The sequence below is a fragment of the Otolemur garnettii genome, unplaced genomic scaffold (genome assembly GCF_000181295.1).
Source record: "Otolemur garnettii isolate 467f Iridium unplaced genomic scaffold, OtoGar3 scaffold00012, whole genome shotgun sequence".
Classification (NCBI taxonomy): domain Eukaryota; kingdom Metazoa; phylum Chordata; class Mammalia; order Primates; family Galagidae; genus Otolemur; species Otolemur garnettii.
The window spans coordinates 14,564,417-14,579,132 of NW_003852407.1; the positions used below are offsets into that span (position 1 = coordinate 14,564,417).

General features: G+C 51.7%; 1 protein-coding gene across 22 annotated transcripts in view; it reads left to right on the top strand.

The window, feature by feature from the left end:
• CELF4 (CUGBP Elav-like family member 4) overlaps positions 1 to 14,716 on the top strand; it is a 307,083-nt gene that overhangs the window by 63,900 nt on the left and 228,467 nt on the right. For 16 of the 22 annotated variants that reach the window (XM_012802079.2, XM_023510227.1, XM_023510233.1 and 13 more), the window contains exon 2: positions 11,298 to 11,380. In XM_012802079.2, coding sequence (XP_012657533.1) covers positions 11,298 to 11,380 — 83 coding nt within the window. Of the gene's footprint in view, positions 1 to 11,051; positions 11,181 to 11,297; positions 11,381 to 14,716 lie in introns of those variants that run through there. The other 6 variants (XM_023510235.1, XM_023510236.1, XM_023510237.1 and 3 more) reach the window with 1 other exon arrangement.

Genomic DNA, 14,716 nt, shown 5'->3' on the forward strand with positions numbered 1-14,716 from the left:
GAAACAGAAACCTCAAGGTCCCACAGTACTGTTGTCTAGGAATGAGGAAAAATGGTCTATCTGGAGTAGTCAGAGGGGAAATTAAGCAGGTAGACAAGAGAGAATATGGAGTTCTGGTCATGACATAGAAAAAGAATGGCAGAAAGAGAGGGAAGGAAGGATAAGGGGAATGGAAAGGAAATAAAGAAGACAGAGAGAAGGGACAGAGTGGGAAGGAAGAACAGAAATCAAGAAAACCAAAGAAAGACATTGAAGAAGGTGTCCAGAGGTTTGGAGCAGATGGTGCACTTACCAGCTCCAACCTTTCTAAATCCCTGCAGGGGCCCCAGATTCACTCTGCTCTGTCTTTGCACACATAGAGCTTTTTCCTGTAAGGCCACTCTGGGTGAGGGATCCACTCAGGAGTTCCTCCATAGAGTTCTCCCCAAGGCAGAGTTGAACTACCTCCTCCACAAGGCAGCAGAGGCCAGGGATCAGGATGGGGGCTCTGCAGCCTTCCCCAGCTCACATACTGGCTCTACCATCAACCTGGGTGTGAGACTCAGGGCCAGTCTTTAATCTTTGAGTGCCTCAGTTTCTTCACCTGTAAAAAACAAGGATTCTAATAGTACTATTTTATAGATTCACATTAAATGAGTCAACACATGTAAAGCATTTAGAACCATGACCAACCACAACCCAAAATCAGTGTTTCCTGTTGTCATCTGTACTGCTAATAGGCCCTGCACAAACTTTAGCTCAGTAGGTGTGTTTGATGAACACTTGTCACTTAACCTTGCAAATACGGTTATCTAGGGTCTCGACTAAAGCAAAAGGTATATCTTTCATGGCAAACTGTGGGCTATCCCTAAAGGGTTGTGAAATGAATGAGTGGATAAATGAATAGGGCATCTTGTTACTCCATCCACAGAAGACAGCACCTCCTATATCAGTCACGTAGTTTGTTGGGTGTGTACCTATCAACTGATTAGTTGGCTCAGTTTCTTTCTCAGTGGGCTCCATGAGTATGGGGTGGGTCTCTGAGTGGGGAAGAAGCAGGGCTGAGTGCTGGATTCTGTCCCACTCCCATAGGCTCCTTCTCCATTTGCCAACTCCTCCTCCCCACCTGGGGCACTCATGAATAAAGGATGACTCAGATGACCCAACCCCTTCCCAGGATTAGGGCCATCTGACTCTAAAGTAAAAGCCAGAGCTGAAAAAATGTGAATGACACCTCCACTAGGGCTTGCGGATTTGAAGGATTAGCTCACAGAAGCCAGCATCCCGGTCACATTTGCTGACTCCTTCTTTGCCACAGCCCTCAGGTTAAATATTGCTAAATGCTGTGATTGAACCTATCGAATTGATGTTGGGTGAAATCCAAAGCCCAGCCAGAAGAGTGGCTTAAACAGTGAGATCGGGAGCGAAAGACACCCTCCACTGAGAGCTGGACCGCAGCCTGCCAGGACTGTGTGAGATTGTTTTTCTGCTTTTAAAAAGAAAATCATATTTTCCAAACATTGATCCTGTACTATGGGACTCCTGGCTATTGGTCTTTTCAAAACAGCCTTTCTTAGATGCTGAGGTTGGATTTTCTTGGTTGGTGTGCTTCTATTTTTTTAATTTGTTGTTGTTGTTGTTGTTGTTGTTGTTGCTCTTGTTGTTCTTTAAGTGAATTAGGTCCTGTTAGGAAAGAGCCAGAGGAGAGAGGTGAGATTATTTAGCCTTACCAGGCAGGTCCTGAGCATGCCTATGTGCTGAGACTCTCACAATGAAAGGGGGTGGGCACATCTTCCCCCTTTGATTCTGGTCAGCTCAACCCCACCACTTTTATGAGACCCCATCCTGGAGCTTGGTAGGGGGTTCTGGAGAAGAGGTGTAGCCTTGTAAGCTAGAGTCTAGTTGAGGGGATCCAATCTCATAGATCAGAATAGCAAAACTATTTGGCCAAGCACTCATGTGAGTGCATCAGGCACAAATGTGGAAGGGCCAGGAAGCTGGAGTGGGGGGTCAGTAACTTGAATGGGCTGAAAGGGGAAGAGGGTCTGTTAGAGGACTCAGGAGCAGGAAAGGCACCCAGATAGGGGAATAGAATGAGCAAAGGCCCTGTGGTGATATGGACACACATGACTTAGCATTGTGACCCAAAGAGAGACTCATAAGCCCACTGTTTTGCTGGTTTGATCTATTCTCCTTTCATGGGGGAAAAGAGCCAGAGAGGATAATTCCCATCTTCACCCCTCCCACCTCGCCTCCACCAAGGACACTGTGAGGCCAGAGAACAGTCCCTGCAGAAATGTCATGGAGAGTTTCAGACCTGGGGATAGAGGTGGGGGCTTCAGGAGCAGCCCAAGGAGAGCTTTCCCTGCATGGGGATTTCCCCAGTTCCTCCTAGGGTAAATTATCCCCCCCTCAATTTAACCAGCTCCAGCAAGGAGAATTCCGTGCTACTTGACATGTATTTATTTAGCTCCCTCTCCTGGTCTAAGACCCACACGTGACCCAGCAAATGATGCTGGGCACTGGGGGCTCAGATGGGGGACACTGTGTGATCCCCATATGCTGGGGGTTCATTATGAGGGCATCCCAAGTACAGGTCAGGAAGACAGGGGCTTGGAAGCCATCTGAAGTAAGGGTGGTGGTTTCCCTCCCCATACCAGGTAAGATGTACCTAGCTTTCATCAGAGGCCTGTCCTGTTGCCTATCACTCTGGGGTTAGCTGTGGGTCTAGTATTGCCAAGGAGGCCTCTGAGAGCCCCTTCTATAGTCAAGCACAGTGGACAGGTGTGCTGTTACCACTGAGTCAAGCCTGGAAGACCTAATGTCCCAGCCAGATTAATTAGAAAGGAACAAACTTCAGCTTCTAGGCTCTAACGAAGAATTTGGCACTCAAGTGAGCAGCAAATTCCCTGGATGCATTTAAAATCCAACATTGGTGCTCAGCTAGAATGCTCTCCAGGGGAGCCCATGGCATGCCCACCTTTGACATTTGAGAGGGCATCCATGATAGAAGGTCAGATGCCACCTCAGCTGACTCTACTGAGGTCTCTACAGGAAGAAAATAAGGTCATCCCTGAGCTGCTCACCCCAAGGAAAGGCCATGGAATAGGGTAGAGGGAGAACATCTCCCTTTCAGGGACTCCAGTCCCTCCCTAAGGGTGATCCATCCTTACACTGTCCTCCCACACTGGCCCAGGGCCCTTGAAGGAGGCAACAGGGACTGAACCCAAAACAAACCATGAGGAGACTTCAGGTTTCTGCTCTCCCACCATGGCCACATCACAGAACCTCACCCAGTTTCAAGCTTCTGAGCTATCAGACACTGATAACACCCTCATGCCTGTTCTGAGGTGTAAGCATGGTGAGACCATGGACATGACCACACCCTGGCAAGCCAAAGCCCTGCCAAGGAAGCACAAGGAAGGAAACACCCTGGTGCCAGCCAGAGCAAGGGCATAGGTGCAGCCCCATGACCACAAGAACAAAGCCCAAAGGATGATCAGCTGAGCAGGCATTACTTCTCCCACAGGCTCAGCTCCCACAGGAGACAGTCCCTGCTCCCTGAGCTTCATGGAACCACCAGTCCGGTCCAGAGACTGAAGAACTAAGAAAGGGGACAGTCCATCAGTGTGTGGTGTCCATTTTTTGTTCCTCTTCACTGCGCCGTTACGATGGAGCAGCTAACACCACACATATAACTCTCTGAGGTCCACAGTTCCTCATCCAGAGCCAGTTAGAGCCCTTGGCCTGATCTTGCCCCCCTGTGCTCAGCAACAGGAGAAAGAGAAGGCCAATCCCGTCCCCTGGAAGTCTTCAGTCTAGGTGGGGATAAATCTGGACCACCCCAGCCCTGTGCACATCTCTGTCTGGTGGACACAGAGGGCAGGAAGGGTTGAGAGAAGGATGGCATGTACTTAGAGTCCCAGTGAGCAGTTCACTGTCTTATACCACACAGTGGAGCTTTTTTACCTCTGCCAAAACTCACTCATACTGGAGAATGGACCATGCTCTTCTCTGGGGTTTCTGAGTTAAAGAGTGGAGATTCAGGAGGGCAGTGCTGAGCCTGAAAGAAGAATGAAGGGCTGGAGGTGGGAAGTCAGCACAGGGAGAGGCCCTACAACCCTGATTCACTGCCAAGGGAACCATCCACCTTCTCCTTCCTCCACCCCCCAGCTCTCTTCCCCCTCCCTTCCCCCCCCACCTCCTCTGAAGAAGACAGATATATTCTGCCATGCGGGCCTGAGTGATGTGCTGAATTCCCCAATCACATGCCCCACTGCCCCATACTGGGTACTCCCCACCTCTCTATTCACACCCACCCAGCTAGAGACAGCATAGGGTTCAGCAATCCCTGCAATCTATGACACTGCCACTGGGAGTAGCAATTCCTATCAAAGAATATTTTTACTGAGGGCAAACACATATAAAAGCAAGGTAGATAGAGACATGTACAACTCTAAATGTAAATGAGGACAACTGCCCAGGGCTATGAGAAATTTGGGGGCTATTACAGTCAGGGAAGGCTTCCTGGAGGAAGCGGTTCAGCTACTTCCAGAAGGACATGTGGACTCCAGAGGCATGGGGCCAGGCAGCAGAGGAAAAGCAATGTCCTAAGGTTTAGGTTTATCCTGATGTGGGTAAAGAAGCAAAAGGAAGTCAGTCCACTCTGTGGGTGGGCAATCACTGTCCCCTCCTATGGAGAGAACAGAGCCATAGGAACTATTGGAATACCAGCAGGGAGGATTCCAGAGGACAGAGAGGAAGATCCAGGTAGAAAGGACTAGGGGGACTGGGAATGGCCAGGAAAAATCCTAGAAGATGGCAGGATGGTCAACCAGTGTGTGGACACATCAAAGATCAGAGACTGGTACACCCCCATGGGGTCTTTTCCCTGTCGGTTGCCCAGCCGTGTTGAGCCCCAAGGACCAACCTTCAAGTTGTTCATGGTTGAAAAGGAGAATGAAGCTCACGCTTGAGACAGGCTGTGGGCAGTTTTCAAGGGTGAGGCCACATGAGAATTCATAGAAAGTGAGACTGGAGCTGTGCTCAGGGCTTCACCGAGGAGTAGGACCCAAGAGGTGCATTGTGAAGACTGTGTCGATGCAGGCTGGGCATTGGAGGTGGGAGGACATTCCCAGAGGAAGAACTGCTCTGTAGATATCTCCCTCTGTGGAGGATGACATCTGCTTCAGCCAAGACCAGGGAGGCCTCCCTGGTCTACCCAGACCACAGGAGACAGAGGCAGGATGGGGCACAGGTCTGACCTTAGAACACCAGTAACCCTCTTTCCAGGGAAGCTGAGGTAATTTACCTCCCTACCTCCTCCTCTACCCAACCCAGAGATGGTGCCTGAACTTCTCTGCCGGGCCCACCTATGTTCTAAATCCTCCAGGTGATTCTCAGGTGCAGCCTTGGGTGAAAGCCACTAAGCGAAGGTGTGACTTCAGGCACCATGGCAGGGGGACACAAGGAGATCTGGGGCAGACCCCCCCCCCATCAGCCCAAGATCTAGTTAATGGATCTCCTGCTCCCTTCTTCCCCACCCCCCAGCTTTCTTCCACTTCCTCCAGGCTAGCCAAGTCCAGGGCTTGAAGGATCTGATGTTTTATTAAAGTCCAGATCTTCCTATTCTAGGGCCACCTTCCTCTGGCTAATTCTGTAATTCAATTAGTAGGAAGCTGAGGCCGGCTGGGGTGGGAGGAGGGCATGCAGTGCATCAGGAGCCTTCCCTTCCGTGATGATTACACCCCGGGCTTCAGGCCTGTTCAGAGTTGGGCAGGAAATTGTACTTCCTTCACTTCACAATGACAAGGGCCTTTTATCCCCACACACGGGGGCTTTGTAAATTACTGCCATCTCCGTGCAATTAATTCTGCTGTGCCCTGTTTCTCCCCATATAAGAGAGGGCACCGCCCAGCATATCAGGGGCAGCAATGCCCTTTGAACCGTGGTCTGCAGGCTGCCCCTACTGGAGAGTGGCTTCTGTCCCTGGCCTGCACCCTGGCCTAACAACACTCTCTGGGCACTCACCCCTCCAGGCCTTGCCCTCCTATCCACATGTTCCCAATCTCCCTTAGTGCCCCACCCTGGGTCTCCTTCTTCCCCCACCCTCATAGGCCCTCTTGGTCCCAGGCCACAGATTCCTGAGCTGGAGCTCAGCCCCATTTAGGCTTATAGCTAATGAAGCTGCTGCTTCCAACCCCACCCAGCTGACAGTCTATGCAGAGACACAGGACACAGAACTGGTGCAAAATAAGAATGGTATACGGAGAGAGGCAAAGTGGTGACACAAGGAGATGTGGGCACGGGCCCAAGTTCAGTGCACACAGTAGAATCCTGAGGAGAGGCAGATCCCTGGGGGTCAGAGCAGGCAGGTGCAGGGGTCCATCCTGTGCTGCAGGGGGTCTGAGCCCAGGGATCAGCTGCTTAGGGTGATCCCATAGCTTTGTCCCCTCTCCGCCCCATCCCACCTCCGAGGATTGCCAAAGCCCATTCCTCCCCCAAGAGGCTGCAGTTTGGTCCCGCTTCCTCCCAGCGGTCAGGAAGGTGCTGATCCTTGAATGGTGGAGACTCAGGGGATGAGCTGTTGTTGGGATAAATAGCCACGATAAAGACAGGCGAGGTGGGAGCTCAGGGACAGGACCTAACTCACCCGGAGAACCCTGCAGTCCACCTCAGGTTCTGACTTCGGGGGCATACAGCTGGGAGGGCCCCAGGAGAGTAGGAGGTGAAAACAGGGAGGGGCCCGCTTCATCATGATTTTGTCCCGCAAGCACCCACCCCCAGAACTCAAGACCAAAGGTCCAGAACATTTACAGTCCTCGGGGTATAGAGCAACTGCCCACCTCCCAGAGCAGCAGTCAGCTCCAGTGGCTTGGAGGAAGCTCTGAGGCAGGGGCACAGCCACCCCATCAAGGATAATTTCCCTCCTGAAGGGTTTGCAAAGAGGCTGATGCCCAGTGACCTTTCTTTGTCTCCTCAAAACAGGCTGTGGGTCCTGTACCCTGTCAGGCTCATTCATTCTCACCCCTTCCTTTTTATTCCATCTTCTTTGGGCAAAGATTAATGTTTGGGGTAAATTATATGAGTTATACACAAATATATTCTGGGTCTAAATGTGTTGAACAAAACAACAAAAAGTGAAAGTCCTGGGGACACCTCCCCAACTCCCAACCTGTACTCCCTGTTCTCAGCTCGGCCTGATTTCTAGACTTTGTCCTTTGCGCGCAGACACATGGAACAAGTTGGGGATGTGTCCCTTGTAGAGTGTTGTCTGTTATTGTACAACCTGTTTTTCCCATCTAACAATGTGGCTTTGTGTGTTGGTACATTGAGGATCATTTCATCTTTTTAACTGCTGTAGAGTATTCACGGTTTGAAGATAAAAACATTCCTGCCCTGAGGGGCATTTAGGTGGTTTTCAACTTTTTGCTATTTCAAACAGCTGCCGTAGATTCTTGTTCTCTCCTCTGTGAGCCCAAATACAGTGTATGTGTAGTATTTGGGAGGGAATCACTAGGTCTAAAGACACCGTGCCACCAGCCTCAGCCCCAGGAACAATAATGCTCACTTTAAAAACCTCCTGGAACCTCCAAGTTCACAGCCTGGTGCTAGCCTCTCTTCCACATGGTCCTGTGTTGTTATGCAGCTGCTCCCTCAGAGAATCCCATTTCCTACCTCCACTGTGAGTTCCCAAAGGACCCCACCAGGGATGTCTCTGGGGACACCTCTGCACATCACAGGAGAGTGAGTCTGGCAGATTTCGTGGCTGCCAAGCTGAGGCTGACCCACCCGAAGCCCCACCTCAAGGCTATGAGGAGCAGGTGTGAGCTCAGAGCCAGCTGTTCTGGGTAGGGGTTCTGTGTGCCCCCCATTCCCTCCAAGGAGTCAGCAGTGAGTGTCCAGTGGTTGATTCTTCTGAGCTCCACTTTAGCCTCCACTCTAGGCCCACTATCGTCCACAGCACCCCATGACGGCAAGCTCTCCTCCAGAAGTACCCCCTAAGCTGTCTTTCCCCCAGGGAGTCCGTGTTAATAACTGCTTATCCTCATTTGTCTTTCTTCAAGAGCTTAAGTGAGAGGACAAATCTCTCGTGGGGGACTGTCAGACTGGAAGAAGAGATGGTTTGAGAGGGACAGGGTGGAATGGCCCTGGTCAGCTTCTGTGTGCAGCTGGTCCCTCACAGAGGTGCAGAGGAGGGAGGGAAGCAAGGGGCCCTCTCCTCCCTAGCTTCCTGAGAGCCAACTGGTATCCACCCTGTGCTCTGCAGCTCAAAGACTCTGCCGAGGTTGTTCATATTTGCTGGCAAGTAGGTCTCCCCACTAACTTCTGAGGTCAATAGTGTTGTCCCCATTGTATGGATGAGAAAACCAGGGTTCAAAGAGGTGAATTGGGAAGTGACCCCAGACTAGTGAGGGGCTCTCCTGGGCACAGCTGGGCAACCACCTTTGCAGGGGATGACTCGGGACCAAAGTACTCTGTTAGGCTGAACAGGAAGTCTTTGGCAGAAGAGCCCTCCCAGCAGGGACCCACTTATCAACCATCTCAGTGTCCACAGGGCCTTGGTCAGCTCTCAGCAGCCTGTGAGCACCATTTCTGTGTCCCTTCTCTACCTATTGCCCCTCTACACACAGAGCTCCACCCCTGCTCAGGGCACCAAGAACCAAGCAGGACAGAACCAAAGCAGGTTCTGACCTCCTCTGAGCATGAGGAGACTGCCAATCAATAAGCAAATACACATTGACATGTCGTGGGTGACAGGAGCCAAATGGAATATGAGACAGGACAAGGAGTCAGAGAGTATGGAAGTGTTGGGTGGGAGCAGCTGAATGAGGTGGCCAAAAGAGGTGTCTCTGAGGTCACATTTGAACAGAGAGGTGAGGGAATTAAAGGAGCAAGCTGTGCCAATGGGGGGGGGGTGTCTGTTCTGGGCAGGGGGAATGACCAGTGCAAAGACCTAAGGAAGAGTGTACCTGGTGGGGCTGAGAAGTGGGGAAGGTAGTGAGTGGGCAGGGGGAAGACAGCAAGGAGGTAAATCCAGGGGGTAGAGATGGCAGGGGAGGCTACACAGGGTCTGGGGGATGCTGAAAGATTCTGGTTCACAATGGAGTCACGCCCTCTCTCAAAAACAGTGGCAGAAATTCCCGGAAGCTGGACAAATTCAACAGATTCTTTTTCCTCTGGAATCTTTTCCTTGTTATCCTGGGCCATGGAAACAATATGATCACTTTCTTCTCCTCTTCCTCTTCTTCCTACCCCTCCCTTCTCCCCTCCAAACCTGCCCCTGACCTTGTCCCAAGTTGGCTTGCCTGCCTGCAGGCAAGGCAGTGGCCACCTCCTGGTTGCAGTCAGAGGACAAGGCCAACAAAGGGACAGGAGGAAAGACACCCCCAAGAAAGGCAGGCAGCAGCACGAGGGACTACGTCACGGGGGCTCTGACCGTTATTCATTCCATTCCCTGGGTGTCTCCATCAATAACCGTCTGCCAGTGACCAGGAGGGAGGAGGAAAGGGGGAGGGAGAGGGATGATCTGGGGTCTGGACAGCGGGAGGGCTGTGATGGAGGGGAAGAGAGGCTGCTTGGCAGCTCCTCCCAGCGTGGGGCAGGAGCTGGGTGTGCAGAAGGCAGAGTTTCAATCTCCCAGGCTTCTCTCCCTGCTTCCTTCTTCCATTTCTGTGTCCCCTTCACAAATACATCTCCTTTCTGAAGCCAGGAAGGGAAGGTAGACAGAACCAATTTTTACATTGGAAGAGGAGGAAGGGGGTGTGCATTGGGCACAAGCTGCATGGTAGAAGATCTGGAAACTGCAGAGGACACTGGGAGCACTCTGTGCCCGACAATAGGAAAAAAACCTGGTGACAAGGGCTGGCGCAGGCTCCAGACTGGCACCACCAGCCTATGGGCCTCGTGAGAGGGTGTCCTGGACTACAGGGCCTGGCACAGAGCCTGGCCCTTAGGAAATAAATGGCCGTAAGATCTTCCTCACGGCTGGCTGTGGCAGTGGGCTGGGGATGCACCTGACCAGTCAAGGAGGGCTGCCTGGAGTAGGTAGAACTTGACCAGATTCCTGAAAGATGGACTAGGTTGGGAGGCGTAGAAATGGAAAGAGAAGGCATACCACCAGAGTCCAGGTGAGGATGGAGAAGAGAGGAAGAATGGGAGTCGGAGGGGAGCACTGATTATTGGGGGTGTCAGATAAGATAACGGGAGAAAGAGACAGTACCAAGAGAGGATGGCCATCCTACAGGGCACCTTCTCTGGGCCACTGTTCCCAGAGAACTCAAACCTGCTTTGGCCATAGTGGGCTTTTCCACTTGCACCACGGTTTCAACCCTTGCAGCCCTCCCATGTGACCCTCAGACACATGTGCATGTGGGAGAAGAGGCCCCACCACTGGGCAGTTTGAGGAAACCCCAAGAACACTAAACAATGTCTGCCTGGTCACAACGCCTGAAGGGCAGGATGGAAAGTCATCCCTTCAGTACATTATTCTGTCAAATCTGGATTCCCTGGTAAGGAGGTAAGGGTAAGGCCCCAGTAGAGTCACTCAGTGGGAGAGCTAAACTGAGCCCTCTCCGTTCACAGATGGGGAAACTGAGGTCAGACAGGGCATAGGATTTGCCAGGGTCACCCATGGAATTAAAGGCCAAGCAAAGGTGAGCCTGGGACCAATGCTGTGCCTCAGTGGTCTGGATATACCCAAGAAGTCCTCTGACTAGGAGGGTTGTGAAGACCATCACTCACTGCAGATGCAAAAGCAGGAATTGGGGCAGGAAACACAGGGAACGCAGGACAGCCTGGCCTGGGGTCCTCCTTACAGATGGAACTTTATTTGGAAGGCCTGAGGGTCCTTGATGGAGCAGCCCCTAGCACTCCTAAGAGGACAGAATAAGAGTTCATGGTCAAGTGTGGCCAGATGTGCCGGGTTGAGAGGTGGAAGCTGCCCCTCCTGGTAAGTGTAGGGTCTGTCGGTGAAACAGCTATAAATAGCACTCCGAGGGTGAGCCAGAGAGGCCTGAGGCACCAGGGCGTGGGAACAAGGGCAGACCCGTGGGGAGAGGGGGCGTGGTGGGGGAAAGATGCAGGGTGGGGAGACTCCTCAGAGAGAGCAAAATAAAAATGCAAAGGGAGGGACGAGAGGCAGACAGACGGGAACACGGAGAGGGAGCGAAGCTACGAGTGGAGAGCACAGGAGAGGAGAGGTGGGGAGAGGTACCCAGCGCAGGGAGGAGGAGGAAGCCTGGAGGGCGAGCTGCAGGGCGCGTAGACGGGCCTGGGGCGCCCCACTGACCCTTCTTCGCGCTTGCTTCCCTCCCCAGGCTGCGCTTTCCTCACCTACTGCGAGCGTGAGTCAGCGCTGAAGGCCCAGAGTGCGCTGCACGAGCAGAAGACTCTGCCCGGGGTAAGTGGCGCCCGCCGCGGCGCGAGGGACCGGCGCGCCGACAGGGGGCGACGGCGGGAGGCCGGGGAGGCTGGGAGATGGAGGCCGGGGCCCGCCGCCCGCCTCTGCACGGCAACTCCTGCGCCGGCCCTGCTCGTCCCGCACGGCCGCGAGGCGCCGGCGGGTGGAGGGCGCGTGGTCCGCTGCCGTCCAGGCCCGACGGAGTCCGGGGCGGGGGCCGCCCGGCCGGGGCCAGGAGCCGGGGCGCAGCGCCCGCGAGCACCGCCCGCGCGGGCAGCCGGGGGCGGGGGCGCGGTAGGTCCCGGGGCCGGGGAGCCCCGGCAGCCTCCGCCGGCCGCGCCGGGCCGCGTGTGCGGTGAGGAGTGCGCCCATGCAGGCCACCCCGGCTGCTCCCGAGCGGGGTCCGGGTGGGAGGAGGCGCCTCCTGGCCTGAGCTCGGCGCCGCGAGTGAGATCACCGCGGTTTATTTAAGGAGCCAGCCCTCGTCTTTGATAAACTATCGCGCCTCAGCCCTGGTTTATAGCTTCTGTGCGGGGGAGAAGAGAATTATTTATGGCCCCCCTAACTGGGTGTGATATCAGCCATGGCTATTATCGAGGCTAGTTCATCACCATAAAATAAGAAGTGTTCGTCGGGTCAAGGGTCTGCGCGGTCTCTCCTGTGGGTTCAGAGAGATGGGGCGGTGGGGGCAGGGGGTAGAGATATATGGCTGCTGAGTATCTAAAGATAAATGGAAAGATGTGTGTTTGTGGGCATAATTTAAAGAATTTATAAATATACAGTGTTTAAGCGTATACAATGGGCACTGCAGGGAAGCACGTGTGTCCTATATGTATGCACACCCATGCTCACACATGCATGTTTACATTCTTACCAAGCCAACTGTATGTAAACACACGTTTCCATTTCTGCCCCGCAGCAGGAAAGGTTAACCAGGTAGTCGGAGAGAAAATGCAAGCCCGGGTGGGGGCAGCCTTCTTTTCTTTTACATCAAAGATCTTTCTTTACCCGTTTAGGGGTGGGGAGTACTGAATTACACAGGGCCTTCCTTCCATTAAGACAGCCTTTGTATTGTATTTTGGTATTTGTGATTGCAAAGCACGGGGCTGAGTCATCTTAATAACATACCCGCAGATGCAAATATATGGAAATTGAGCACCGCACAGATTTTGTGTGAAGCCTAGCTCTGGCAGGGTGGCCATTCCCCAGTTGGTTTTTTAGTGGCGAGACTACATCCACATATATTATAGTAATTACTTTCCGGGTGCCCTCTGTAAGATGGCAGAAATATGCTCCACATCGCCCCATGTTATGTGTGAAGCATAAAGCCATATTGTAAGATAATCAAAGGCTTCTGAGAAAGGTTTGTGCTGATTAATAAAGTGTTTATGGTACTTTGTTTTGGGGGAGATTGTGATAGATATTTTAGAGCCACCCAAATGGAATAGAAAATACCACATTGTTATGGGAGGCCCTTCATCAGCTTGAGAGAGATTGCTGGGGAGTTTCATGATGGCTAAAAGCCGGAATCAGATGGGGAAACAGAAAGAGAGAAGGTGGGAGGGGGAGGATTAGGATTTTGAAGGAGGGAGGCTGGGAACTGGGAGAATTTCAGTAGCGAGTGTGGATTGTTCAGGATCTAACATTAACTTGTGGTTGTTTATTTTACATATAATAGAATAGCTAAATGATGGAGTGTATTAGTTCTTTAATAATTTATAGAAATACTTAGATGTTGCAGTAATTACATTAAAGGTCACATATCAAAGGTAATTTGGTTGAGCAGCTGTGATGGTTTCTCAGAAGCAATCAATATCACTGTCCGTGGTGCTGATTTCACCAAGGGGCCTGCCAGATTAAAGAAGGCTTATTACCAGGCAGAAAGGCCCAGGGGAAATCAGGAGCACATTGGAGCGACGCGACAGCCCCCCTTCCACCGATAATTAACACTGTTCCCCATAATCTGTGCTAATCCTTCATACTGGGAGATCTAGTGGCATTTTTCTGAAATCACAAAGACAAGTTGGGTAAGTTGGAAAGAAAGGGCAGAAAGAAATGTGAATATATGTTGGGAGAGGGGAGGAGTGAAGACAGAGGCCAGTAACAGAGCTAAAACATAGCCAAGAGTCCCCTTGCAGTGCCTGGAACACTGTCCTTTCTGCAAAGGCTTCCCAGGGAGACTCATGGCCTCAAAAACCTTATCACACTCTTCTCAGGGCAGGCATGGCCCAAGAGGGGAGGATTCAGGAGGAAAAGATAGGTTTGCAGCATGAAGTTCCGAGGGCACATCGTCCCTGAACAAACCCACATGCAACAAAAGAAAAAAAAAATCACCAAGTAAAATTATTCTTTAAAGTGGGGTCATTTTGATTCCAGAAAGCAGAACTGGTATCATTGTTGTCAGCTGGTTTTCTCCTTTCAGAGATCAGAGAAAGTGTGCCACTAGGAAATGAAGGGACAGGCCGAAGCAAAATGCTCTCACCCAACCAAATAATAGGTGCTCTTGCCAGCTGAGGCTGTGTTCATGCTGCCTGTTTGGTTAGGGGCAGAGGGCAACCTCTTCTTGTCTGGGGTGACCACACTAGGTGCCCCAATGAGCACACTCTATGTCTGACTAAGGAGAATGAAATTGAAAAAAAGAACCTGGAAAACTGGTAACCTCAGCAATTTCGGCACTTTTCCAGACTTCAAAATCCATTAAAATCAATCCATTAAAATCAGCCCTCCACTTCTCACGGTGGAAAGAAAGAGAAAGAAAGATAGTACAGGCGGGCTATTCTGTTTCCTAGCAAGGTACAGAGCTAGCATCCTGTTGCCAGCAAGAATATACACTGACACGACCACCACCACCACTGTGAACAACAACAACAAAACCACAGAAACAGAAATAGAGGCACCCCTAACACATATATTTATTTGGGAATTGAAAAGAAAAGGGGAGCTGATGTTCCCCTTGGGATAAGTGGAATCTCAGAAACCAGGCTATGATGGCTGCTCTTATAAATCGGAAGTCAATATCCCTGGGAATCAGCCAGTTAAAGCCCCTGTGATGGTGGATGGAGTCATCCCTGGACATTGTCACAAATGGATTATTATTTTTGACCTTGTCATGATTTCAGTAGAATGAGATTATTAAACAAGGATGGCTCAACAAGGTCCCCTCGAGTGCTGCCTTCCTCCAGAAACTAGACAAGAGTGAATTTTTAAAATTCTCTATCCCGAGCTCTCTCTCCCTCACACTCTTGATGTCACTCTCTCCTGATCCCCTGCCCTCTCTAGCCCATCCCTTGTCATCCCAGTGTTTGATCCACTGTTCACAGGGCACAAGTACTTCCG